A 26,722-nucleotide genomic window follows, 5' to 3' on the forward strand; every position below is an offset into this window, starting at 1 on the left:
TGACTCTGTGTGTGTGTGTGGTACTCTTGTCTATCCAGTATCTGATCAACCAGAACTCTCAATTAACCAGCATTCTGTCCAGCCCCAGCCATCCCCTTCTCACTGTGAAGGCCTCTGGCTCCTCCGCTCTCCTGCCCCGTGCTCGTCACCCAGAGTGGCTCCCAAAGCGGCCACAGCCCTCAGAGCGGTGAGGTATGTGCTCACAGAGCAGCTCCCCACCCAGTGCCCACCGCTGGCAGTAGCTCCCTGAGCATCCATGCAACAGCAGCTCCCTGAGTGCCCACCGCAGGCAGCTGACCCCAGCAGTGGCCTCCTGCTGAGAGCCTGCCTCAGGCAGCCAACCCTGGCAGCAGCTCCCTGGCCAGGGCCTCCCTGAGCAGCCATGCAGCAGCTGCTCCCAAAGCGGCTCCACACCCAGTGCCCGCTGCCGGCAGCATCTCCCCATGCGGTGCAGCCGTGCCAAACACTGCAAGCTTCTCCCTGCCATCACCAGAAACAAGGTAGCAGGGTAGCAGTTGAGCAGGAGCCGGTGCTTGGCCCAGGGCAGGGAGATTAACTTTATCTGGCATATTTAAATATCCAGCAGCCTCCCAGTCCCAGGGCTGCCGGATATGAAAGAATTTACTCTGTGTGTGTGTGTGTGTGTGTGTGTGTGTGTGTGTGTGTGTGTGTGTACACAAATACACATTTTAAATGGGACAATACCTTCTTTTACATACCAAGGTATGAACTACAGAAAAAAGGTGCAAACTACATGGAAAACAGTTGTTCTAGGTCAAACAAAACAATTTCTTACTAATATTTGTGTGTATTGTTACATCAGAATATTGAATTCAGTATTTTTGGCATTTCAGGTCGTCAGATTCCACCCTTGGACCCTCATGAAAATGGCAACAATGGAACAATCAAACTCGGAAAGCAGACTACACAGACAACTAGACGGTGCTGCTGACCCAACATGGCTGGTTTTGATTTACTTGAAAAAAATAAATAAATAAAATCCAATTGCTTATGCATTGAGCAAAGGACTTCACAACCTCTTTGGCATGGCACCTTGCTTTGAAAGCAGTAATTTCAATGCTGTATGAAAATAACAATGCAAGGATCAGAAACAGAAAAGATTGCAAAAACTAGATGGAAAATCCTCCCCAGAATCCTGCCAAAATTCCTGAGTCAAATTATTCCAGTTCTCTGGTTTAAGCCAATGACTTTTTTTAAAACAATAAAATGGCTTTTTACGTAGCAACTTTAGAGTTCCTGTAAAATCTCTCCTCTTACATGACTGAGGGGACTCAGTAATGTTTTTAACTGCTCATTGGAGGAAAGTAGTGTATACAACTTAAAACCTGAACTTCAGGCTGCACACTTCTCTGCCTTTGCTTTTAGTGAGGCTCCTCTTGCATGGCCTTTCTAGAGGTGTAGTTTTGTCTGAAGATTTGATCAACCATCATCAAGAAATAGACTGAAGTTGAGAACTAGAAAAATTGATCTAACATATGAGACTACCCAGTTATTTAGAGGTTGTGACTCAGGACAGAATTTGGCCTGACGTGGTGGACAGTTTGGCAAAATGCAACTTGAGACAACCTACTTTCCATTGGCTGCATATGTCTTAAGGATGGATTTGCCATGGTGGAAGAGGAATTGTTTAGGTGCTTGTAAGCAGATGGCGCTCCCCATTAAACTCCAGAAAGAATCTACATCCCACCCACTCTATTTAGTTCAATGTACTCACTTTCCAGGGTTAAGGTCTTATTAATAACAAATTGGAACAAAACAGCAAATAGTTTCCATGTTTTCTTGTAGATGCTTCTCTGCCTTAGGCCACCATGCCCTCTGCACAAAGAGCCATCCTGTCTTCCTCATTTCCAAGATGGAGTCACATCTGCCACAAAGAGTCAGCAGAAATCCATTCTTGTCTCCCTTTGGGGTTCTGTCAACAGATGAATCTTGCCACCTGCTGCTAAAGTAGCATATGGGAGTACAGTATAATTTGAGGGCACAGGGATGAATTTAGGAGAAGAAACTGTGTAGCTTTTTCTGAAGGTGCTGTGTGTTCAGTTGTGGAGTTGGAATCCCCAAGTAGTTTGGAATTCTGGAACACAGCGTGTGAGACACTGAAAACGAAATGGAACAAAGCATGAGAAAACAGGGTGCAGAAAATATGCACTATTTACACTGAAGGTGAGGTGACCTAAAGCTGTTGTCCTGATCCATCTGTAACATTTAGTTCTGTGACTGATAGTGTAGGTAAATTATTTTTTACTCTTCTCCACTAAATTTAATAATGATCTGAAACAGAGTAAGAAAAATAAGCTGCAAAACCAAATCCCAAATTTATCTTACAGCATGATGCATACTTGCTTGTTAGAACATTTGACCTCTTAGCACGTGTTACACTACCCTCTGTTATACCGCTATATAATAGGAGCTAGTTGAAAAGTAATCACAAAAGAAAAGATTATTGCCAACTAAGGAGAGGGAATATGTATCTCACTTACAGGCAGGATCTATCTGGACCTATATACTTGTAAAGAAAAACAGACTTTTCCTGTTCTGTTGTAAGTCCGTGCAGTGGCAGGCTGGGGGAGGGTGGGTGACTGCTATCCTGTAGCAGCAGTTAGGTGTGTATGTGCCACCTTTTTAAGCCAACTGGCATAGCTGACAGTGGCACCACCAGTGACTCTTCAGCAGGGGGGACCAATAGCTTTCACAGGCCCCTGGCCAAGGTGTCTGCGGGGTCCAGTTCTGCTCCCTTGTGCTGGGTGGGGCCTTGGGTAGAAGGGGGTAGGGCTAGGGACGTCCAGCCCTCACTGCTGTCCGGAGCACAGTGCTGGCCACCCAGTTTCCCTTCCCCCAGCCCTCAGAGCCATGTGAACCATATGCTCCGGCAGCAATTTAAGGGGCTGCTTTGAATCACCAGGCCCCTTTTCTTCCCACCCCGCATCCTCTGTCAGCAGGCCTGCTCCTTGGCACCACTATTGCTTAAGTCTTGGCTCTGCTAGGCTGCGTCTACATGTGCACGCTACTTCGAAGTAGCGGCGCCAACTTTGAAATAGCGCCCGTCACAGCTACACGTGTTGGGCGCTATTTCGAAGTTGAAAGCGATGTTAGGTGGCGAGACGTCGAAGTCGCTAACCCCATGAGGGGATGGGAATAGCGCCCTACTTCGAAGTTGAACGTCGAAGTAGGGCACATGTAGACGATCTGCGTTCCGCAACATCGAAATAGTGGGGTCCGCCATGGGGGCCATCAGCTGAGGGGTTGAGAGATGCTCTCTCTCCAGCCCCTGCGGGGCTCTATGGTCATCGTGTGCAGCAGCCCTTAGCCCAGGGCTTCTGGTTGCTGCTGCGACAGCTGGGGATCCATGCTGCAGGCACAGGGTCTGCAACCAGTTGTCAGCTCTGTGGATCTTGTGTTGTTTAGTGCAACTGTGTCTGGGAGGGGCCCTTTAAGGGAGCGGCTTGCTGTTGAGTCCGCCCTGTGATCCTGTCTGCAGCTGTGCCTGGCACCCGTATTTCGATGTGTGCTACTTTGGCGTGTAGACGTTCCCTCGCAGCGCCTATTTCGATGTGGTGCTGCCCAACGTCGATGTTGAACGTCGACGTTGCCAGCCCTGGAGGACGTGTAGATGTTATTCATCGAAATAGCCTATTTCGATGTAGTGTGCACGTGTAGATGTAGCCCTAATGAGTTAATGTAGTGGTACGATAGTCTTGATTATTTAGGGCTTCATGCAAAACTGATTGAAGTCAGGGGGAATCTTTCCATTGGCTTCAGTGGGACTTGGATCAGGCCCATAGTTATTGTAGAGCTAACTTACTTAATGGGCTAAAGAAATACTCAACTGATCAACAATACAAATTACTATTACTTAAGGGACTAACGTTCATCTTGCTATAGGCATCTCAGTTTACTAAGCGTAAAAAGGCAGAGTCTGCAGCCAACTATGTATTAGGGAAAGATAACAAGGCTATTTAAAAGTGGTCATTTTTAATCAAGTGTTGATTGTGATGCACATTTTATATTAGTCATACATTAAACTGATTTTTAATATGTTTTCATAAACTGAAATGTGGCCACCTTCATTTCCACATGACATCTCAAAACCCATTGAAGGCTGTTTCAGATGGCTGTAAGCATCTTCAGTAATTCTGCAGCAGCCTTGTAATCTCAGACTTAGATTGGCATCATGGGCCAGTTCTTACTTATGGGATATAGATTTGTGTAATCCACTTTCACAGCTAGCGTTGAGTTATATGTGGATCAGAAACAGATCTGAATATTAGTATGTTAAATAGCTTGAAATTAGAAATTGTAGAGACAGCTTTCTGGCTGATACAGACTTTCAAAATTCTAGTATTTCCAAAGTAGGTTTACATTTCATATTTTTTACATTCCAGTGGGCCAAATCCTGAAGTTCTTATTCTGTTTATGGTCAGTCAAAATTATTACGTCAATAAAAATTTTGGCTGAATACTGTTTCCGAATTTGGACTGTGGCCAGTTTCAGTATGAAGGAACCGATGGTACCTATGGTTTTCTTGGGTACAAGAGTAGTCTTCAGTTATTATCACAGCCAGTGTTTTTTCAGTCTTGCAATGCAGTTTTATTCGGCAATTTGGAATAATGTTATGGCATGGCTTAGGAGCAAATTAGTTTGATAAATCATCATGGCAGTTTTTTGTGGATGCCCTTTTTGTTTGTAAAATGTTGCCTTTTTTTTTTCCTAAAATACTCGGAAAAATTACAGAATACCAAAAATTAACTCAGAGACATGAGGCTCAACAGCAACTGTAACTCTTACCAATCGTAGTTTAAAAAACTCTTTTTTTTTAAATCTACTTTTTTAGAAAAGCAGAATCGATAACTAATCTACTCTAATAATAATGCAGCACATCTGCATGAGCCAGCTGGACTGGACTTGTCAAGGAACTGGCTTCAGCAGGACAACGAGTAGCCAGGCTAAAGCACAAGATGCAAATTGAGTATGTTATATGGAATCTTTGTATGCACCAGAGATTAAGAATGTGACCATCTAGTTGCAGGTGTCATGTTTGCTGGTATGTCATAAATTAGTTACTCTAGAAAAATTGCACTGAAGACTATTTTCATATATGCTGAGTGCGTACATACAGATAAATAAATATAATTTTCTGTTCGGTTAGAATGACATGTAGTACATGTCGCATTTCCCTAATCGAGCACCTTTGGGACTTGACCATTTCCAAACAAGGGAATTAGCAGGACCAGGGGAGGTCCGCCTGCCCCCAGATCCACTTCCCGCCCTGGCCAGATTGCCAGCCAGGCTGCCCCAGGCTCAGTTCCCATGCTGGGTGGCTCTGGTCTGGCTCCATCTACCCTTCCAGGCTGCTGCCACCCCGTCCCCAGTTCCCCTACCTCCCCTGCTGCAGCCTCAGCCCCAGCCTCCCTGATGAGCTGCCACAGCCCCGGATCCTAAGTTTATTAGGCTCTGAGCTGCTGGGCATGTTGTTGGACCAGAGAGTCCCAGTTTAGGAAGGTACAACCTGTACTTTTTTCATTGTCCATGTCTGGTTCCCATACATGGTGTATAATGTCTTGTAAATATGTTTTTCATTAGTGATCATTTCACCTTAATGAATTTAAGGTTGAAGATAGAAGGTAGAAATAAGAGGGCGATATGTGTAAAGGTACGTTGTTGACTTGCCGTTTTAAAACATTAAATGGCATATACAGACTGTAAGTTAGCCACACAGGACAACACTCTGGAGAACCCATCTATTAGCTGGCACCAATAGGTGCAAAAGACAGATCCTCAAAACTGAGATTAATTAGCTGATTATTTTTATTCATGGTACAACAGGTCAGCCTGAAGTGTTGCATCATAACCTAGGCCTATCTTATGTAATAACAAAAACTACCTAGCGTTATTTCCCCACTTCACGTTGCTCTCCAGTCTACGTGGTAATTAACTTGATTAGATACCTTGTACACGAAAGCACTCTGATTTGTAATCAAACCTTGATTATATTGATTGTATATTTTACTCTCCTACCCTTCATTATTTAAACTAGATCCCATGACAAAATGTCAAGTGCAAAGCTGTGTGCTAAGGACTATTATACTGTTTATGTAAGAGCTTTGACTGGGCTGGACCCACTTGCTGCGTGTATGGGAAACTGCAATCTGTTTATCTTCTGTTTACACATTAATTGTATATCTAATAAGATTTTTGTCTAAAAAGTAGTTATTTTTATTTCACCTGCCATGATTATAAATACTAATAAATATTTTAAATGCTTCTGATTTTGAAACATCGCTGGGTTCAGTAGAACACACAAAGAAGTTGCAGACCTCCAAAAGGGCCTGATATAACTCTCACATTTATTTGTGCAGAGGGCTGTCATAGAGTCTATGTCCTACAGAAGTTCCACTCCCGGTTCATTATTAGGATTTGGAGCAACAGAAGTGAGACTGCACACCCCTACAGTCAATCCATCCATCCATCAATAAATATATCATCATAGATTTTACATAAGGTACATTGCTTTCTGGACAAGATATTTTAGCCAGTGCTTTTTTTTTCCTAGGAAGAAAGGTGGCAGAACTCAAATCCAACACCATCCCCCACCAGTGGCCCCAAACTGCCCCCCAGGCTTAACCCCTCTGCACGGCGCCAAACTGCCTCCCTCCTACTCCTTGGCTTAACACACATACCCCGCACAGCCCCAAATGGCACCCAGACATAACTGCCCACCCCCCCATGCAGCTCCAAATAGCACCCAGGCTTAACCCCTCCCACTCCCTGCGCGGCCCCAGACGGTGCTCAGGCTTAACACACAGTCCCACACAGCCCCAAACCCAGAATTCACTTACCCACTTGCACAGAAACTCCATGTGCTGCTGCTCCTGCATATTCCCAGCCAAGCTCTCTGGCAGTGCAGTTGGGGCAGCCCCCAGTGCCTTACCAGGATGGGAAACTAGCACTCAATGTGATTGGTTTAATTTGAGCCCAGATTAATTTAATTGGTTTCAATTTGAGGCCAGATCCCTCCTGCCAGCTGTTAAACCAATTAAATCAAGTGCTTACCTTTCAGCGCAGTGGGCAGGGCAGGGAGCCTAAAGAGTGAGTGGCAAGAGCTGCAAATGTCTCCTTTAAGAGCCACATGTGGCTCGGAGCCGCCCTGTCTAACTAGCTTCCAGTATGGGGACACTGGGGAAGAAGGTGGCAGAATGCATTTCCACTGTGTTCCGCTGGAGGAAAAAAAGCCCTGATTGTAGTTAGGCAGCCGGGATCCATGTACCAGGAGTAATTTACACCATGAAGCTATAGCTACACTACCAGGTTATTTTGAAATAAGATATTTCAAAAAAGCTCTTTCAAAATGATACAGCTACACACAAAATGCATTTTGAAATCGCACTCAGTGCTATTTCGAAATAGTGCCATTGGTGCCATTATGACTTATTTTGAAATAGGTGTTATTCCTCCTACAATGAGGATTACTGATTTTGAAATAATGCACCCACTATTTCAAATGTACTTCATAATATCATGTGCATAGTGTAGACACTAGCAGTTATTTTGAAATAATGGCTGTTGTTTCATAATAACTCTTTAGTTTAGACTTAGCCTAACAGTCCTGTATTCTATAATTTCGATGATCTGGGAACCTACAACTAGGTTGTGAAGTTGTGTAACTTAACACTCATCCCATATTTCCATTTGATTGCTACAGATTTTATCCCTATATGAAGCAAATTGTTGGCATTTTGTACTTCAAAAGTGCTACGGCTTCAATCTCCTTTGCAAGGAGTGTTGTTCTGCACGTAGCTGTGACCTCCAAAGAGCTCAGGACACTAAATCTGATGAAATACTCTGTTTACTTCAGACTTCCACCACCTCACTCTGACCTGTTAAAATGTTATGGTTACCACCAGATTGAGAAATGTGCATATGCCCGAAAGGCAAACCTTCGTGATCAGCCTTAGGCATTGTTTTCTCCTTGACTGTTTATTTTCTCCTTGATTATGCAAGCTTAAAAGCATTAAAACATTAGTGGCAGGGTAAAAACGGCTAAAAGCAGTTGTATAAATCCCTTAGCAATGCTCAGGTTTAACAATAGACATATTTGTGCATAGCAGTGTTTTTGATCATTGCTAAAATCTGCTTTTGATGAGGTAAATTATTAAATTTCTGGACCTTTGATGGCTTGATTGCCTATTGGGACATAGCCTTTTACTACAAAAATTAGATTTTTTACTGCAGGCCTAGTGAACCTCCAGCCCATGGGGCGATTGCAGCCTGTGCTGGTTTATGTATTCTGGCCCATGGCAAGTCTTCGGACCATGGGCTGGATTCTGAGGCCTCAGCACCCACTTCTCTGCTCTCCCCACAGGGCTGGAGCTGTGAACACCAGCTTGGTGACGTGCCCCTAACAGTCCTGAGGTGTAGGGGCAATCAGGGAAGCTCTGCATATTGTCCTCATTCCCCCGTGCCAGCTCCACAGCTCCCATTGGCTGGGAAATACAGCCCATAGGAACTGCAGGGACAGTGTCTGTGGCGCCAGCTGGTCTCTCTGCCTCGGGGCCAGGTAAGGTGGCTGTTTCTGGGAGTAGCACAGACCCAGGACAGGCAGGGAGCCTGCCTTAGCTCCACTGCACTGCAGACGGGAGCCACCTGAGGTAAGCACTATTCAGTGGGAGTCTGCACCATGAACACCTCCTGCCCCACAAGTCCCTGTCCCAGGTAGAACCCCCTTCAGCACCCTAACTCTCCCCCAGAGCCCTCAACCCCCCCATGCACCCCAATCCTCAGCACCCTCTTGCACCCCAACTCCCACACCCAACACTTGGTCCAGCCCATATCCTCTTCCCACACCGTGAACCCCCCGTTTCTGGCCCTAACACGCAGCCTAGGTGAACACCAAGTCTTTCCCTCCTCCTCCACCACAGTGGGGCTGTGCATAGAAACACATCTGGTAATTTTCTCTGGGTTACTGGTGCCTGACAGAAAAGAAGTTCCCCACCCCTCCTTTATTGGAGACCATATTATCAGTGAGCAGCCAACAAAGAGTGAGTGTCAAAATGACATACAGTGGTCAATACACCAGCTCTTTTATGCTTGACACACTGGATTCAAATGCTCTCTTCATATTAAGTACTTCTCATATTGCCAAAATGATCATATTTCCATTCGTTTGATTTTGCAAATCTATCATGCAGTTTGGCTCAGTAAATGGGTACTGTACCTGGTCAACGCTATGCATTTCATCCAGTACTCAGAATCCCTCATTTCATGAGCACTAATAAGTTATAACAACAGTGATAGTCTATGGGTGTATTTTTGTTCTTTAGTAATAAAGAATAATGGTTAAGGCTTAACCATACCCAGCTGACAAGCTGTGAAACAAAGCTGTCCTAGGCTACCTTTCCTGCTAAGGGGTATTTAACATCAAATTTGTTAACATACAGAATGTGCACATATAGACAAGTAGGGTAATATGCTGGAGAGATTTGTGGAAGCTCCTTGGTCAGTTTCTGCTGCCAAATTAAAAGAGGGTTGAGATGACCTTGCAGCTTTGGATGGATTTTTCTTCTCTGAACGTTGCTAACATGCCCCTGCCAGGGATTACTTTTATCCCCCAGGCTCATAAAGGTGATTTAGAGGAGAATGTTTTTCTTCTGAAAAGTAGAAAACTAGTTTTTGCATCGAGGAGAGACCAGCTGCCCTAAAATGTCTGTGCCTGGCCACTCATTTCCAACAACACATGCCAAATGTGCAGGGCAACATGTGGCCTGCAGCCCCTCAGCCCCCACATGCCTCGAGTACTGGAGTCACACACGTCCTACTTCCCTACCTCCCCACTCACAGCACTTATGGAGCATTCAAATGGCTTGTTTTATGTTCCATTTCCCCCCTCCCCTGCCCTCCCAGAGCTGGAATGTCCCAAATCACCTGTTTGCCACGTTTCAGCTCCTGGAGGGAAGGGGAGGAGCAGGGATGGAGTACGAATCAGTCAGTCCGCATGTTCTGAAAGTGCTGGGAGGGAGAGGGAGGAGCAAGAAGATGTGGGGCTCTGGTGCCCTGGTCCACGAAAGCTTGAGGGGGCTGTGCCTGGGTGAGAGCCACGTGGGCCGTAGGTTGCTGCAGCCCAATGAAGTAAGAGGACCACTCATGCAGCCCACACACTATTCAGGGTTGCCCTTCCCTGTGCTGTACTGTTAGTATACTTTTCCGTTGTATATATTTTAGGGAAAATACATAAATGGTTCCAGGGAAGTGCACTTACTTGTAAGATTATTTGTCTGCTTGAGTTACCTCTACTTCTTGATTATGGTAAAATGTTTTGTTTAAATGGGAAAATAAATCAGACTCCCACTTCCACAGTCGTCTTCTCTGCAAGTACAGCACTCCTGGGACACAGAATTTATCACATATTAAGAAGGAGAATTTTTGTGAGAGTTCCTTAATTAAACATTGTAAGACTTCACTGGCAGAGATAAATTATAGCTTTAATGCATATTCTGCTTGTTCAAGCAACAAGATTTGGTGGGGAGGGGAGCATTGGAATTGCATGATATTTTGCTTTTAATGATTTGTCTCTGAAAATGAAAACATGAATGAGTTTACGACAAAATTCCTTCTTTGGTGTTTTAATTAGGGTGAAATTTGGGTTAAAACAACTTGAACAATTGAAAGTCTACACTTGTCACCTTCAACTTGTAAGTCTATTTTGCTGACAAACGCAAATCAACTATTTCCTTGGGTATCCGCGTGACAGAGTAATGATTGCAACATGGGTGACATGGTACATTTTGAAATGCTTTCCCAGTCTGCTAGCTCTGCAGTAGTCAAGTCATCAGCAAGCCTAGAATTATTGTGAATAACACAGATGTACTCCCTGCCAACATTCATCATTAATTTACTATGTAAATATTTACCACAAAAAACATTAAAAGAATGGTAAGGATCTGCTATAAATACCAAGAAAGACATACACTCACAGTAAAAGCTTAATTTCTTTATGCTAGATATTCTTTGATATGTGCAATATGTTTCTAGCAAAATTATTTTAGAGACTCCATTCGCCTCCTAGGTTTTGCTGCTGCCACAATTATTCTTTACACTGACAGGGCACTTATCTGCAAGTGGCAATGTGGAGGTTATGTGGCCATCTAACCCATCACATCTTTTTCCCCTGGAATCTTTGAAATGAACAACATAAGAAGTCTATCTGGGGCAAAAATTCCACACTATGAGACATTTCTTAAAGGAGAATGATGTGGTTTTGTGACTGTTCTGAATATAAAGATTAATTTTAAAGCTTCGCAGTAAGATGGGTGGATAAGCTGAAGTGTTTTTGTTAGTAATGCGTCAGAAATGTTTTGCTATTTTGTTTCAAAGTGACATAGTTTTGATTTTTGGTAAAATTCCTGGATAGAGACTGCTTTGCATGCAAGCAGGACAAAACTGCAAGACTTACTTTTGCTAAAAGAAAGATTTGCATTAGCAAAGTGTTAATGTACAGAGGAAAAAAGAAACAGTAATGCCGTAGGGGTGACAAAATGTGTGGTTTTGTGTTATTTATTAAGGACTGTCTCGTATACACATGCATTGCAGCTCTTGAGTTATTTAATTTTTTTACCGAATTTGAAAAAAATGGCTCTTCTTGCTATTTTGGTTGCTGACTTCTGCTTTAGAAGCTTTCTCATGCTGTGTGTGGCAGTAGCTCGGAGCAGGGGATGTGGCAGGGATACAGGGGTGTTGTACAAAATGTAAAATTTGGAGCAAAAATCTCCATGGAAATTCAAATTTGAAATGATAAAAAACAAATGGATACTCTATACAAGCCTATTACATTGATCACTTGGGAATGCAAGCTATGAATACAGTGCAAACTGGTACAGTATGTAAACGTGTCCGTCCAACTGTTGGAGCCTCCACTAAAAGAAGTATTAAACCTGTATCTGTGTGTATACCCAAATTTACCTTTGCAAAAACAGTATCAGCCCCATTAAGTCACAGACATTTGGGGCAACGGGGCAGTCTGAAAATCTGAAGTGGGTCTTACCCATGAAAGCTCATTACCTAATAAATACATGTGTTAGTCTTTAAGGTGCTACAGGACTGCTTGTTTTTTGCAAGGTCATTCATGTGATTGTGTTGCCTGTGTAATTCAGTGTTTTCCACACATCATTTTCAACGGCTGACTTAGAAAGATAGGTCTTGCAGCAGGAAGCCAAATGGCAAATTGTTTCAAGGAGGGCTCAGAAAATGTCCCCTTGACCCACCCAGTACCATAATAAGACAGAGCAAAGCAGGGCATTTGGCCCATGTCTGTGCTGGCCCCTGCCCTGGCCTGGACAAGCAGCTTTCAGGAACTAAGGGGGAAGGATAGCTCAGTGGTTTGAGCTTCAGCCTGGCTAAACCCAGGGTTGTGAGCTCAGTCGTTGAGGTAGGCCATTTAGGGATTGGTACAAATAGATGTCAGGGATGGCACTTGGTCCAGCCAAGAGAGCAGGGGACTAGACTAGATGACCTCCTGTGGTCTCTTCCAGTTGTAGGGGATGTGTATCTCCACATATATAAGGGGATAACCTCTTCTCTCATGCTGCAGGGCTCTGCCCCCTGCTCTGGGAGGGGACAGGCTGGTTGATCCTGCTTAAGCCAGGGGGCTGGACTTGATGATTGACTGAGGTCCCTTCCAGTCCTTGAATTCTGACTCCCTGGTCTCAGGCTGCTGCTGCATCCACATGCATTGGGCCAGCAGTTTGGTGCCTTCCCTTACAGGGGAAATAAGACTTCTGGAATTTCTTGGAGCTCATTATTTTATGATGAGTTTGCCACAGTAAAGGCAGGTAAAATAATTATAGGAATTATTAGAATTATTTTGCCACCTATTTTATGTTCCTTTATTTATATTATTGTTAAGAATCACATTTTATTTATTGATCGCTTTTTTTAATTATTTATGTGAAATATGTTCCTAATATTGTTGAAAATATATTTTTTGTTATGTCACTATGCTAATTAATATTTTTTGTGGATTTTTCTTGAGGCAAAGATAAATAAAAATTAGTAAACTAGAGCCATTTTTAATTGGGAGGAGAGGGGGGCGCATAAAATAATATTTTGTCTCAAGCACAAAAATATCTAGTTATCTAGCCCTGCCCCCACCTCAAAATATGTGCCAAATGGATTTGCACTGACTGATTTGAAACCACAACATGTAGTGTATGCTGGAGTGCTGGCAAGTGGGAATAGAAAGGCTTAATAGTGACAAAATGGCTATCGCTGAAAAATAAACGGGATGCTCCTTTTCAGGGATATCTGGTGCCTTGCAAAATTAACACGAGTCCTCAGGCTATGTACTCGCATGAATGTCCTTCATGCATTTAACTGGTATCATTCAAAACACAGAACAGTGAAAAAGCACATGTCACTGCAGAAAATTGAATCCTTCCCTTTACGGTCGGGATATTTAAAAAAAAAATTATAGGGCCTGAAGCAGCTACCAGATTGGAAACAAGACCTTTGTCAAGTGACACCGTTTCACATCATATCATGGATGAGGATGTTCGAGGGCACCAGCTTTTAAAACTCAGCAGTACTGACTACTGTATTTAGCAAATCAGCTTGATGAGTCAGCTGTGGTCACTGGTGCTTCACAGGAGCTAGGGTTTGTGTGGTCTATTTCTGATAGTTCTGTTGGAGACTTTTGTGAAGACTTGCCAGCGTGTACAACAGAAAGCTACTTCAGGCTTGAGCCTCTTCAGGCAGCAAAGATTCAACCTACATTACAATGGAGATTTTCTCACCACCCATGGTACTAGCAGAGAGGTTAGTCTGTACTCCAACAAAACAAAGCAGCAGAAATGTAGCACTTTCAAGACTAACTAAAGGATGTATATATACAGTACCCATGGTACTGTAATGCATAATTAAAGCCTGTGTGTAAAACTGCTAAGTAAGTGCAAGGTGTTATTTAAGAAAAAAAAGTTAAAGTCACAAACATTTCCGTAATAGAAAATGCGCAGTATGAAAATTCGTCTCTTTACCAAAAAATTCTCCCCAAATTTTGCCATTTATGGGAGTATTAGAACATTAAAAATAGGCATATTTTTATCAAAATGTTTATTACCATGACCATTTTGCCCAGAAACTGATTTAATTACTAATAAGTCTAAGGGGCCAAATCAAGAAGTGTTCAGAGCAGCGCTAAGGCTACCTGGAGGTACTGCATACCTCCTATGGCCCTGAATCTTCACTGTATCCAAGTGAGGGCCAGCCAGCCCGAGACCAACTGGCGCCCTGCAGGAGCATCTTTGGCACCTTCCTTCCATTTGTTAAATATTTGAATACCTTATTTTTATTGTATGCATAGCCCTTTTCATGGCTGATTTTTCATGCATTATTTATTGCTGTCATATAAGACTATGCATTTGCATACTAGGATCTGTAAGTCTGTATTTATTCATGCCATACATAAGCAAATTTTTAAAAAAACCAGTTACTCTAAGCTTCTAAGAACTTTTTAATTTTAAGAACAATTGTAATGTTCTAACATCCAGAAACTGAATTGTGCACCAATTCTAGGTAGATGACTGTTAAATAGCACTTCCTATATTGAGCTCCTGAAGGCTACTTTGGAGGCATCTTTTATTTTTTTATGGGGAGAAACAGACAGTATTAGGGAGCACACAAAGGGCTTAGAAAGCTATACATATTACAGGTGTGTCCACGCTTGCATTCCTCTTTCGAAAGAGGCATGCAAATGAGGTAAATAAGAAATGCAAATGGTGCATGAATTTGCGTATTTGGCACCTCATTTGCATATTCTAATTTCAAAAGAGCATCTTTTGAAAGAAGAAAGCCCCTGTAGATGCTGCTCTTTCGAAAGTAAACCCCATCTTTGAAAGAATCCTTCTTCCCATTAAATAAAGGGAGGAAGGATTATTTCGAAGATGGATTTACTTTAGAAAGAGCAGCGTCTACATTGGCTTTCTTCTTTCGACAGAAGCTCTTTCGAAATTAGAATATGCAAATGAGGGGCCAATATGCAAACTTATACTTCATTTGCATGTTTGATTTACCTCATTTGCATGCCTTTTCCAAAAGAGGAATGCAAGCGTAGATGCACCCTACCTGTTAAGTATGGCAAAAGAAATCACAGCATTTCTTTTCAAGTGTTGCACAGATAGGGGTTTAATGATATGGAGATACACATCTCATAGAGCTGGAAGGGACCTCAAGAGGTCATTGAGCGCAGTCCCCTACCCTTTTGGCATGACCAAGCAACCTCCCTTTCTTCATCTATTTGTCCCAAACCCATAAATAGTCTCCTCAAGAGCTGAGCTCACAGCCCTGGGTTTAGCAGGCTAATGCTCAAACCACTGACCACAGCAGCCAGGTGCTAGAGATATTTATCAAATATATTCTGTTGCTACTTATTCTCTTCAAATTGTAAAGCTCAGGTACACTTTCACAATTATGCAATAAAACAAAGTTCACCATATCACGCGGGGGCTGTCACTTCAGTTCATTCTGCCATCTGACTGACTGAATGACAAGGCTCGACCCCTTACAAGCCCGCGAGGGCCTGGCTAACAGCATTCTTGGAGATTTGAGGAAAATGTAGTTCTCAGAAAGTCTGTAAGGTTCCGTGAGATTCTACAAAGGTACAGAACATTTTAGATGGTCAGTGGAAAAAGGAATCCAGAGAAAGAATACCTGAAACATTTTACTTCAGACATTCTATTCTCCCCTTTCATTGCTAACAACAAAACCAGCACCTTGAGCCTGGTATTCCGCAAGCCTGGCACCACCTGCCTCTCTATCCAACCATGGTCTAAACTGTGGAAATTGGTGGCAACCACAAGCTTATTTTGGTTCCTTGATCATGGACAGCAGGTAACAGATACAAGGGAGGGCATTCCCAAACTGCCTTGCCAACACTCCAGACTCAGGTTCCTCCTCTCCAGTGCAGCTTCCTATGGCTTCTGGGAATTCCCAGGCTTCAGCCATGTCGAGGTTGGGTCGGTGCACCCTCCTTGTGCTTCCAGACTGGGGAGGCTGCAGGTCTGCACTGCCTGCCCTCCCTGTGCTTCTGGGTCAGGGAGCCAGGGCCCTGTGCTGCTCCTTGGGGAAGGATGGTGGACTGAGGGACTGCCTCTACAGTGGGAAGGCTCAAGTGACAGGGGCAGGGGCAGGGCCAGGATCTTACCTCCTCCAGCCCTAGGTTCACCCATCACCTACATCCTTGGTCCTTACCAGACAACCAGCAGACCTCAGAGTAGCAGAAAAGACTGGTTTAGATCCCAGCAAAGGATCAGGTAAAGTGCAGTTCTCCTGACATACCCACCCTTTCTGTGTCTGTAGGGGCACACTCCATCTGTGAGCTGAGCCACTAAGTAGGCTTAGAAGACAGGACAAACTATCCTGTTAGGTTTTCCTTTCCTTCTCCTTCTTATGCAGGTTAATTAAGCCTCCCTGTAATGTAGACTTTTAAAAGGAGAGATTCTGATCTATAAGACCACCTGTTAATTTTTATGCAATTTCCTTTTTGATCTTTGTGTCTCCTGGCTTCAGTGAAGGACGTTGGAATCAAGAATGAACGCGACAGTAGCTCTGACCCCATGGCCTGATAAAGAGAGGGAATGGTTGATTCAACAGTGGATGTATTGTAGACTGCAACCCAGGCTCCTTGGATTTAGCGTGGGTGCTGGGAAGAACTGGAGCTCTGAGATATGCAGAAGGTCAGCCTAAATCAGCAGTTCTTCACATTCATTGCACAGTGACAGGGTCAGTCCCAGACTTCAGCCGGCAGTCCCACATCCCGCAGTTATACAAAAATATCTCATAGGGCTGCCAATTCAAATCTGGGGCTCCCTGGCCAGCCGGGGATCCCACAGATGTCACTGCCAGCAGGGCTCTGTGCCCCAGCCATCTTCCAGCCAGGGGGCTGCCATGTTTCCCCTGCCCCCAGTTTTTTGGAAAACTTATACAGGACAGGCAGCCCTGGCAGGGGATCCCACGGGTGGGGCTGCCTGTCCTGCATAAGTTTCCCAAAAATCTGGCAACCTTACACTGTGATGACCTCTTTTTGGTGCCAAAATTATTACTTGACTCTTGGAGGAGGGCTGAAGACTGAGCCTTGCTGCTCTGGGCAGGAGAGGGGTAGGGGAGAAAAGCCAAAGTCCAAGGATTTCTACCCTGGGCAGTGTGTATGTAACTTTAGCCCTGTGGGATGAGGATTGGACTTCAGACTTGCTGGAGCCCATGACCAACATCAGCCTTGATGACCCCCATTTAAAGGGGATTGCAAATCGCTTTGGGGTCCTGATCCACAGTTTGAGAAGTCCTAGACGAGATGATCTGGTAGTCACTTCTGACTTTAAACCAGGTCTCTAACTGGGGTAGCTCCATAGTGAGAGTACTTGAACTGCCATATTCCAATGCTGCTGTCAGAGATGGGCAGTTTTACTTTGTGGTAAGATATCCTGTGGTCTTGCTGGTGGAGGCTGTTGAACTGGCACATCCCATCCCACAGCAGTGATACCATCCGCAGTCCCTTCCAACAGCCTGGCCATTTTTGGAGCTGTACTGGCAGACCCTGGAAGTACTGTGCATTTCACGACTCCTTGACCAAGCCTTCCAATAAGGCAACTGTAGAAAAAATTTTCCTTATATGGTTATCCTGTGACTGCAGCTAGCAAAATGGAGGGATGGATTAGATTTCACTGCTGCTAAAGTCACATTAAGGGGACATGTGCAACCCAAACAATGACACTTTAAAGGCATAAAAGACCATGTTATCTTAGAGTCCTGTGGCACCTTATAGACTAACAGATATGGTGCTACAGGACTTCTTGGTGTTTTTGAAGATTCAGGCTAACTTGGCTACCTGCCTGATACATGTTCTCTTAATGTCTCAGGTTCATAGCGCTTTGCCTTGGATTGATTTAACACTTTTGAAACAAAGAGTTGAATAGCCTGAAGGTTACAGTATAGTGGAGCCAATTAACTGAGCTATTTCTTGGCTTTTAAGAGACATTTCATTTAGTATTCTCTCCAGTCTGATTTTCACAGAACTAAAGGCTCATGAATTAGAAACTGTCAAGGCCTACACTTCACATCAGTAGTGGGGAATAGAGGTTACTGGACCGAGTAAAACTATTTGAATCAGTGGCCCATATGAAACGTGCAGAAACCACCATCCAGCTAAGCTTTCCTGCTTGAAGAGGGGCATAAGCAATTTAAAATGTCTCCATTTTAAAACGTCATTTCTCATTGAAGACAAAGGAAAATAACTGAAGAAATGTCACATCCTGTGTCACTGAAATACTAACGATTACTCACATCTTCTGAAATCATGAGCTATGAATTTTGAAGAAAAGTTTCTGAGAAGTCTGGAAAAAATGGAATAATGGGACTTCATTTTAACCAACCTTAATTCTGGCATTTCTTAAGTTTTGAGGGCTGGTCTTCGAAACCTTTGTAATGCTCTTTCAACTTTCCTTTTACAGTTAATGGGTATGTAGGCTTGGAAACAAAGTAGTGTATGTCACTGTGTCTAGAGTTAACTCTTTCAGGCATATATAAGTGAAGGATTCAAAGGGTTTATGTGAGAGCATGATGGGTGCTAATTGCTGTAGACTAGTAAGCAGAGTTTATGGCTGCTATCTTCCAAAGCTTTGTGCACATTTCCAATGCCTGCACACAAAGGCTGCATCTACGCTACAGTCCCCTTTTGAAGGGGAATGCAAATGAGGCAAATTGGAACTGCAAATGAAGTGCCAGTTTACATATCTCACACTTGATCTGCATAATCACATTTTCAAAAGAGAGCCTTTCAAAAGAAAAACAGCAATGTAGACAGCGTTCTTTTGAAATAAAACCCCATTTTCGAAAACACCCTTCTTCCTAAGTTTGAATGGGGACTGTAGTGTAGATACAGCCAGAGATAATTGTGATGGAATATGTTTTTCTGTGACTTTGCAATGCACCAAAAATAAAGTCTCAAGGAAGAATGGGACTGCTTTTTTGTTTTGATAGTATATAGACTAGCATGGCTCCCTCTCTGTTACTATACAACCTATCAATTGCATATTGCAACCTCACAAGCTCTCATTGGTATCACTTACACAGTAGCTCTCTAAATAATTAAATCCAAGATGGTCAAAGATCCTATCAATAAAACTATAAAGGCTGACTGCAAAAGGAATGAATATTTCATAAATCATCTCTCAGGGAAACATGCAAGACCTACAAACTTAGTCTGACTATTTAATGCAAATGAGGACCACATTTTCAACAAATCATATTTGGAAAATTACTGAAATCCTGTGATTGGCTCACAAGATAGTGACTGCGTTTTTAGTTTAAAAGCAAATATCTTACCTGTACTGCTCCATTTCTAGATATTATTAGCAACTTTGTAATACTGGTAAATAACTTCTCCTGCCCCTGATTAGAACCAGCCTTTCTGAATGCTTATATGTTTGTTACCACACCACAGCAGTGACAGACTTGCCAGTGACTGCTTACAATATTATTGAGTGTAGGGTAAGAGTGGAGAGCATATTTTTAGGCTCTGAGCCTTCAATACGCACATTTAACTTAATGCAGGTGAATAGTCCTACAGGTTTCATGTGGACAATTAAACAAGCAGATATGTGCTGGCAGGATTGAGGCCCTTAGACATCATAACTGTTATTGATACAATTGATGACTTAGTTTTTCATAAAATTATTAAGTTAGTTGAAATAAGATGTGGACGAAACTGATCTTCCTTGGCCCATAGCAATTTAGCCAATAGTTCATTTGCCAGCCTAGGATAATATTTCATTTGATGATACATGTGACACTATGCCCCCACTAGTCTATGCAAATATGTTTTGAATATGCATACCTCAAATATGCTTTATGCAAAAGGGGTCAAGAAACCAATCATTCAAGAGCTTATAATTCCCTAAATGTGTAGATTCTATTTGTGTGCATGGATCTTTCTTGTGTGTCAAGTTTGAAATATGAAATGTAAACCTGACTATTAATCTAGATCTTCTAGGGAAAGAAAGAACTTAATGGACTGGTGCTCAATGAAATGACCTGTGAATGGTCTTTTTTACCCCCAAGCTGTGGTGTGTCTTACAAAGACATGTGACCATGCCACCTGGAGCTGGAATCCATCCTGACATTCATATTTTTCCAGTGCAGTGGGGAGAACGAAACAAAGAAAGGCTTCCTGCCCCAAGGAAATTTTATTCAAGGGATGGGAAGGAAACAATATTGTCAGATGGCTTCACAGCCTATTCCTCAAGCTCACCAGGAGGGGGGGCAAAACAAGCAGTTGCCCCAGAACTTGGCAATTCAAAAGGGCCAAATCTCCAGCCACCACTGCTTCTACGATAGTGACTGCGGCCAGAGCCCCATGCCCTTAAAATTGCCAGTGGAGCACCATGTAGCGTACTCCAGGTGGATCTCAGGAATGACTGGGGAGCCCAGGGAGTGGCTCAGCATGCTCCAGGCGGTGCTGAGGGCTGACTGCCCTCTGTGCCACCCATTCCAAACAAGGCCCCACCCCACTGGGAATGGGGAGCCACCCTCCCCACCTTGCCTAGGCATCTGGCAAGTCAGTTGGCCCCTTTGCTGGTCCCCATCACAAGAGGGCACATGAAGAGACCTGGGTGCAAAGAACTCTAATGAAGAGGGGGAGAAGCAGCTGGGCCTAGGTCAGAAAAAAAAAGATGAGGTTTGGTCTGAAGGACTTTACCTGAAATAATGATTTGTTACAATTCCTCTTGGTATATCTGGCTTAGATGGTTTGTTTAGTTTATTTTAACTTACAGCCACTTAAATCCCAGTTTTTATAATTAATAAAATCACTAAATTTTTATTATCAAATACAATGTAAGTAATTGTTAACAGGGGCCAGGATTTAGACTACAGCTATACATAGCTTTCTTTCAGAGATTAAAGGGCTGACCTTTATAAGCACTGTGTGTGTAAAACTTTTATGCAGTGTGATGGACCTCCCCGTATGTTCTATGGAAAATGGGTGATGAATATAAATATGCATAACTCAGAGGTGCTTTGGAGAAAATGCCTTTTGTAACCTATTGTTTTGATCGTATTAGCTGCGGAATCTGTATATCATATTTTTGTGCATACATAATTCTTCTGTGTGAAGTTGGAAATACAAAGTGTATGTCTGTTTATAATTTAAAGGTGCTAAAGACAGCCATTCCTGATGATCCAGGAACAACCCAAGGGGAGGTTATCTACCCTAATGATTGGACAATCAGACTGATGGCTTGTAAATGGCTTTGTGTGTCCTGTAGGTCACACAAAAGTGAGGCGGTTGATCTAGAAAGAAATGTGACCATACCACATGGGACAGGAATCCATTTTGGAATTCAGAATTTTTTCATCCTGTGTGGGGTTAAGAGGTGAAGGAGGAAGGAATGGACAAAGGATTCCTGCCCAATAGGAATCTTTCAGCTCCTTTGTCTTCAGCCTGCCTTGGAAATTGCCTGACACACTCTGGCTGTGTCTACATTTGCATTCCTCTTTCAAAAGAGGCATGCAAATGAGGAAAATCAAAAATGCAAATGAGGTGGAAATTTCCATATCTGGCACCTCATTTGAATATCTTATTTCGAAAGAGCTTCCTTTTTTTATGGGAAGGATGCTTTCAAAGATGGGGTTTACTTTCAAAAGAACAGTGTCTACACTGGTTTTCTTCTTTTGAAAGAAGCTATTTTGAAATAAGAATATGCAAATGAGATGTCAGATATGCAAATTTACACCTCATTTGCATGCCTCTTTCAAAAGAGGAATGCAACTGTAGACACAACCCCCTCAGAAGAAACAGAAGAGCTTTATAGTGAACTGAAAACCCAGGTCAGGATAGTAACAGAGAGATAGCCGTGTTAATCTATATCCTATCAAAACAAAAAACCAGTCTAGTAGCTACTGGGCTGCTTTTTGTTTAGGTCAGGATAAGATTATTTCTGACCTGAAACTTTCACCTGGTATAAAAGCAGCTATTTAGGGTAATAATTCACAAGTAAATAGATTTGTAGTGGAATAACTCATGCACAGTGGTAGCCCACAGCTAGCTAATCTCCCCTTTATTAATAAAGGGGCTAACCTGGTGAACCCTCCCTGTGCAAATCTTTTGGAGAGAGATGGATTTATTTGGAGCTTTGGTCCTATTTGGGGCTCTGCTCCTGGGTGCTGTCAAGTCCCTGTAACTGACCCCTCCCAGAGCTGTTATCAGTGTCTGTGTTACTCTGTTGCAGGGGCTGGGGGGAAAGCAGAGCTTCTGGCACAGTAGGACAGAGTGTTTGGTTGTCCCAGGGTGTGGCTACACTTGCATTCCTCTTTCCAAAGAGGTATGTAAATGAGGGAAATAAAAATGCAAATGAGGCACACATTTGCATATTTGGCACCTCGTTTGCATATACTTATTTTGAAAGAGCTTCTTTCGAAAGAAGAAAACCAGTGTAGATGCTGCTCTTTAGAAAGTAAACCCCATCTTTGAAAGAATCCTTCTCCCCATTGAAAGAATCCTTCTTCCCAGGGTGCATCTACATGAGCCAGCTATTTCGAAGTAGCTGGCACAACGTCGAAACAGCACACATCTTGTCTACACATGCTGTGCGCTATTTTGACGCTGAAATCGACGTTAGGCGGCAAGACGTCAAAATCGCTATTCCTATCTGGGGATGCGAATAGCGCCCTACTTCAACATTCAACGTCAAAGTAGGGCACGTGTAGATGATCTGCATTCCGCTACATCGAATAGCAGGGTCCTCCATGGCGACCATCAGCTGAGGGGTTGAGAGACGCTCTGTTCAGCCCCTGCAGGGTTCTATGGTTGCCACATGCAGCAGACCTTAGCCCAGGGCTTCTGGCTGCTGCTGCTGCTGCAGCTGGGGGTCCATGCTGTGTGCACAGGGTCTGCAACCTGTTGTTGGCTCTGTGGAGCTCATGCTGTGCAGGCTGAGTGTGTCTGGGAGGGGCCCTTTAAGGGAGCGGCTTGCTCTTGCCCCAGAAGGGCTAGTCCAGCCTGTGACCCTGTCTGCAGGCTTTGCTGGCCCCTTATTTCGACAGAGAGTGCTTGTGTGTGTGGACGCTCTGCATTTCCTCCCAGGGCGGCTCCTTTCGACGTTCCCCGTTGCTACTTCGACGTTGAACGTTGACGGCACCAGCCCCAGAACACGTGTAGACGATACATGTCGAAGTAGCCTATTTTGATGTTCTTACTTCGAAATAGGCTACTTCGATGTAGTGTGCTAGTGTAGACGTAGCCCCAGAGTGTTGCCATTGACTTCAGTGTGCCTTCAGATTGAATGCACAATCTGGAATGTTGGAATTCATTTACCAATTCCATTGATTATATTTGAGAATGAATGGAATCACAATCTGTCTTCCAGAATTGTGTAGGCTCTGCATTACCTAAAGAAGAAGAGAAACAAAAAAAGAACCCTTATTTTTGTCACTATGTTAAGCAGAACTCTGACTGACTATATATTGGGAGCAGATCCATTGAGTAAAATGTATAATTAAAAAGCAGCTTCTCACAACGCTTCATGCTGTAGGAAAATTGTGGGAAGCCAGACTTTGACACCAATTAGGCAAACAGATGGCACAGAGACAGTAGACAGCTGTAACCCTTCTGCTGGAAAGAGTTGGCAGTGACCAAGGCCGGTTCAATATCCAGGGGTTCCTTTTTATCCATCTCACATGAAACTGGCTCGAGCCCCCACCCAGTAGAGTGGGAAATTCACACACCCCTCGGTGCCTCGGAGAGGCAATGCTTCCCTACTCACAAGCACAGTCTGAGTGTAGGAAAGAAACTTTTAATGAAAAAGGCAGAAAAGTCAATTGGCATAAGCTTGGGAAAATACCACACCCAGAGTTCATAACCAATCCTCAGGTAATTGTCCCAGCGCAAATGGATTGCGCAGTGTCCCTTGCTCTTGGGCTCATCAGTCCAATACTGTAAGCAGCCAAACCGCACAGCCAAACTTTCTGTTGACTGTGGACCCCAGAGAAATTGCTTTTGTGCATCTTTACCAGGCATGCATAATCAATCTCCCGTTAAGTGCAGACATACCCTACATGTGAAAGCAGAGTGTGATCCAATGCATAGGTGAAACCTAGGGCAAAAATCCAGCATTACAGATTATTAGCTGTCAGGGAAGAATATCTGCAGCTTAATTCCCGCAACGCAGGGTGTTTCCAAGGCTCTTATTTAGAACACCCCCCACCACCAAAACAAAAAGCAGTCAAGTAGCACTTTAAAGACTAGCAAAATAGTTTATTAGGTGAGCTTTCGTGGGACAGACCCACTTCTTCAGACCACTTCTGAAGAAGTGGGTCTGTCCCACGAAAGCTCACCTAATAAACTATTTTGCTAGTCTTTAAAGTGCTACTTGACTGCTTTTTGTTTTGACAGTGTATAGACTAGCACGGCTTCCTCTCTGTTACTATTCCCCCCCCCACCAAGTTTTCTTTGTTAATAAATCAAATTTGTTGTGAAAATGATATGTTTGGATAGCACCTGGCACTGTAGAGTCCCAGTCCATGCCTGGGGTTTCTAGACACTATGATAATTAAAAAATAATTAGAATTAGTAATAATAATAGAGCTGCAATTAGCATGGAATCCAATGATACCATTTTTACAGAGTCACTTGTCAGACTAGAACCACATTTTAAGGACTGCTTATTGGATATGGATACCAGCTTCAATCACCTACTAATTTTACTTTGTCTTTTGGTTGCTATATAATTCTACTTTTATTCATTGTTAGAAATGTAAAGGTTTGGCTCAGGAATGCAAAATAAGCGGCACATAGGCTCAATGCAGTTCACTAGGGCTAGGCCCTGGCAGGCCTCTGCGCACTTTCTTTACCTGTGCATCCCCAGGTACTGTCACTCACAGCTCCCATTGGCCATGGTTTGCTGTTCTTGGCCAGCGGAAGTTAGTCTAGCAGTTCTAATAGCCCTTCTGCTACGTGTAAACACCCTGGGCTCTCCAGTAGACACTGATGACCCAGCACCCATCCTACAATGGTCTCTAGCAACCAGCAAATATTCACCTCACAGCTACCCCAGATGCTCCAATACTTATAGGCAGCCTAATACCTCTAGTTACTCCAGTATCCACTCATCCATCTATCCCGCAGCCTCACCCCAAAATCTCCACCCAGCTACCCTGAGACTCCTGCCAGCACATACCCACTCACCAGTGTTTGTGCAGTTCCTTGTCTTATTGCTGCAAATACCAGGCTGTGTACTTCAGAAACTCAAGTTTATAGCCATATGCGAATCATCATATTAAATTATTTGCATAACATGTCCCTCATGGCTCTGTGCAAAAACTGGCAGTAATGTCTATCCTGCCCACAGTTTTATGAGATAGTACTGACATTTTTTCACAAGTTCTATTCAAACAAAAAAGAATGGCTAGAGCGTGCCAATGGTAACTGGCAGTTTTGAAAACTGGGAGTTGCAGCTGCTTGCAGGAAGGCTGCATTGGGCCTGTAACGGGATCCCCAGGGCGCAGCCTGAGACTGTGGGACCACTGTGAACCCTTAGCTCTCCAGCCTCAGCTGTCTCTCACAGTGCTTTGCTAGTGATAAGCAGCAAACCCCTTCAGTCATAGAACAACAGAGCTGGAAGAGACCTAAAAAAGCCATCGAGTCCAGCCCCCTGGTCTAAGCAGGACCGAACCCATCAGATCAGCCCAGCCAGGGCTTTGTCGAGGCGAGACTTAAACAGCTCCAGGGATGGAGACTCCACTACTTACCTGGGTAGACCATTCCAACGCTTCACCACCCTCCTAGTGAAAAAGCTTTTCCTAATGTTCGAGCTGGACCTTTCCAACCACAACTTGAGACCAATGTTCCATGTTCTGCCATCTGTGACCACTGTGAACAGCCTCTCTCCAGCCTCTTTACATCCTCTCTTCAGTAAGTTGAAGGCTGTTATCAAGTTCCCCCTCAGTCTTCTCTTCTGCAGACTAAACAGTCCCAATTCCCTCAACCTTTCTTCATAGGTCATATGCTCCAGCCCCCTAATTATTTTGGTCGCCCTCTGCTGGACCCTCTCCAGTGTATCCACATCCTTCCTATAACTGGGGGCCCAGAACTGGACACAGTACTCCAGATGCGGCCTCACCAAAGCCAAATAAAGAGGAATAATCACTTCTCTGGATCTACTGGCAATGCTCCTCTTGATGCAAACTAATATGCCACTAGCCTTCTTGGCTACAATGGCACACTGTTGACTCATGTCCAGCTTCTTGCTCACTCCAACTCCCAGGTCCTTTAATGCAGAACTACTACCAAGCCAGTCGGACCCCAGCCTGTAACAATGCTTGGGATTCTTCCGGCCCAAGTGCAGGACTCTGCACTTGTCCGTATTGAACCTCATCAGATTTCTTGCAGCCCAGTCTTCCAATTTGTCTAAGTCACTCAAGTGCTGCTCTTACTCAGCACAACTGCGTTTGGATCACCACACCCAGCTTGATTGTATGAATGCTCCCAGAGCCACTCATGAATCACACAGAGAAAGGCACCAGCCAAAACTCCCCAGCTCCTGGTGCTGTACCTCAGGGATTTACTGTTTTGCACTGCTCAAGATTAACTTCAGGTTAATCTTTGATTTACAGTATAGTAAGCAGGTTTAAAACTAAACTGTGATCTAATTAGCAACCAAGTAAATTA

General features: G+C 43.7%; 1 protein-coding gene across 1 annotated transcript in view; it reads left to right on the forward strand.

Annotated features, from left to right (window-relative positions):
- Positions 1–6,275, forward strand: part of RAB31 (RAB31, member RAS oncogene family) — a 109,352-nt gene extending 103,077 nt beyond the window's left edge. Inside the window, exon 7 of the mRNA XM_074987454.1 lies at positions 855–6,275. Within this exon, the coding sequence (XP_074843555.1) occupies positions 855–952 (98 nt within the window). The 3' untranslated portion in view covers positions 953–6,275. The remainder of the gene's footprint in view (positions 1–854) is intronic.
- The last annotated feature ends 20,447 nt before the right edge of the window (positions 6,276–26,722 follow it).

Source organism: Carettochelys insculpta, chromosome 2 (genome assembly GCF_033958435.1).
Source record: "Carettochelys insculpta isolate YL-2023 chromosome 2, ASM3395843v1, whole genome shotgun sequence".
NCBI classification, from domain to species: domain Eukaryota; kingdom Metazoa; phylum Chordata; order Testudines; family Carettochelyidae; genus Carettochelys; species Carettochelys insculpta.